Source organism: Nicotiana sylvestris, chromosome 12, assembly GCF_000393655.2.
Source record: "Nicotiana sylvestris chromosome 12, ASM39365v2, whole genome shotgun sequence".
Taxonomy (NCBI): Eukaryota; Viridiplantae; Streptophyta; class Magnoliopsida; order Solanales; family Solanaceae; genus Nicotiana; species Nicotiana sylvestris.
In genome coordinates this window covers 17,933,785-17,935,321 of record NC_091068.1, presented here as the reverse complement: position 1 = coordinate 17,935,321, position 1,537 = coordinate 17,933,785, and the positions used below count along the sequence as shown (strand labels likewise).

Sequence of the window (1,537 nt, the reverse complement as noted above, 5' to 3'; positions counted from 1 at the left end):
GAACCATCTCAACCTCACCTCGCGTAGCTTTGCCTCCATATGAACCACTCCCACCTTGTCCTGAATAACTTCATTCATAATTCTATCCAAGCTAGTATGCCCACACATCCATCTCAAGATCCTCATTTTCGCTACTTTCATCTGCTGGATATGGAAGTGTTTCACTGGCTAACACTCTGCCCCATACAACATAGTCGGTCTAATCACTACCTTGTAGAACTTACCCTTAAGTCTCAACGGCATATTCTTATCACACAAGACACCGGAAGCGAGCCTCCACTTCATCCATCCTGCTCCGATACGGTGTGTGACATCCTCGTCTATCTCTCCATCCTTCTGAATTATAGACCCTAGATACTTGAAACTCTCTGTCCTGGGAATGACTTGCGTATCGAGCCTCACATCCCCGTCCGCCTCCTGGGTAAAACCGCTGAACTTGCACTCCAACTACTCTGTCTTGGTCCTGCTCAACTTGAAACCCTTAGACTCCAGAGTATGTCTCCAGACCTCCAGCTTCTCGTTAACGCCACCTCGCATCTCATCAATCAGGACTATTTCATCCACAAATAACAAGCACCAAGGCACCTCCCCTTGAATGTGTCACGTCAAAGAATCTATTGCCAGGGAAAACAAATTCGGGCTAAGTGCTGATCCCTGATGCAACCCCATCTTAACCGAAAAATAGTTAGAGTCTCCTCCTGCTGTCCTAACCTGTGTTTTAGCTCCATCATACATGTCCTGAATCACTCTAATATATGCTACAAGCATTCCTCTAGCCTCCAAACATATCCACAGAATCCCTCTCGGGACTTTGTCATAGGCTTTCTCCAGGTCAATGAACACCATATGCAAATCCTTCTTCACCGTCCTATACTGCTTCACCAATCTCCGCACAATGTGAATGGCCTCAGTAGTTGATCGTCCCGGCATGAAACTAAACTGGTTCTCGAAAATGGACACACGTCTCCTCAACCTCCCTTTAATCACCCTTTCCCACACTTTCATCGTGTGGCTTAACAACTTGATACCCCTATAGTTGTTGTAGTTTTGGACATCCCCTGTTCTTGTACAACGGGATCATCGTACTACGCCTCCACTCTTCGGGCATTTTCTTCGTCCTAAAAATGACGTTAAACAACCTAGCAAGCCCTTCAAAGCCCTCCTTACCCATGCTCTTCTAGAATTCTATCGGGATCTCGTCCGGCCCAGTCGCTCTACCCCTATTCATCCTGCGCATAGCCCCTACAACCTCCCCCACTCGTATGCGTCTACAGTACCTAAAATCTTGTTGTCGCTCCGAGTACTCCAACTCCCAACACAATGCTCCTATATCCTTCTTCATTCAAGAGTTTATGGGAGTAAGACTGCCATCTCTGTCTAATCTGTGCCCCCTCCAATAAAACTCTACCCTCCTCGTCTTTTATGCACCTCACTTGGTCCAAATCCCGGGCCTTCCGCTCCCTCACCTTTGCCAGCCTGTACAACTTCTTGTCCCTACCTTTATCCCCAATTTCTTTGTATAAACGACTAAACGCCA

The 1,537-nt window shown here is 47.0% G+C and overlaps 1 protein-coding gene across 1 annotated transcript; it reads right to left on the bottom strand.

The window, feature by feature from the left end:
- Nucleotides 1–600: 600 nt before the first annotated feature.
- Nucleotides 601–1,005, bottom strand: LOC138882740 (secreted RxLR effector protein 78-like). The gene has a single exon (XM_070163367.1). It carries the CDS (start codon nucleotides 1,003–1,005, stop codon nucleotides 601–603), a length of 405 nt encoding a protein of 134 aa, XP_070019468.1.
- Between the last annotated feature and the right edge of the window lie 532 nt (nucleotides 1,006–1,537).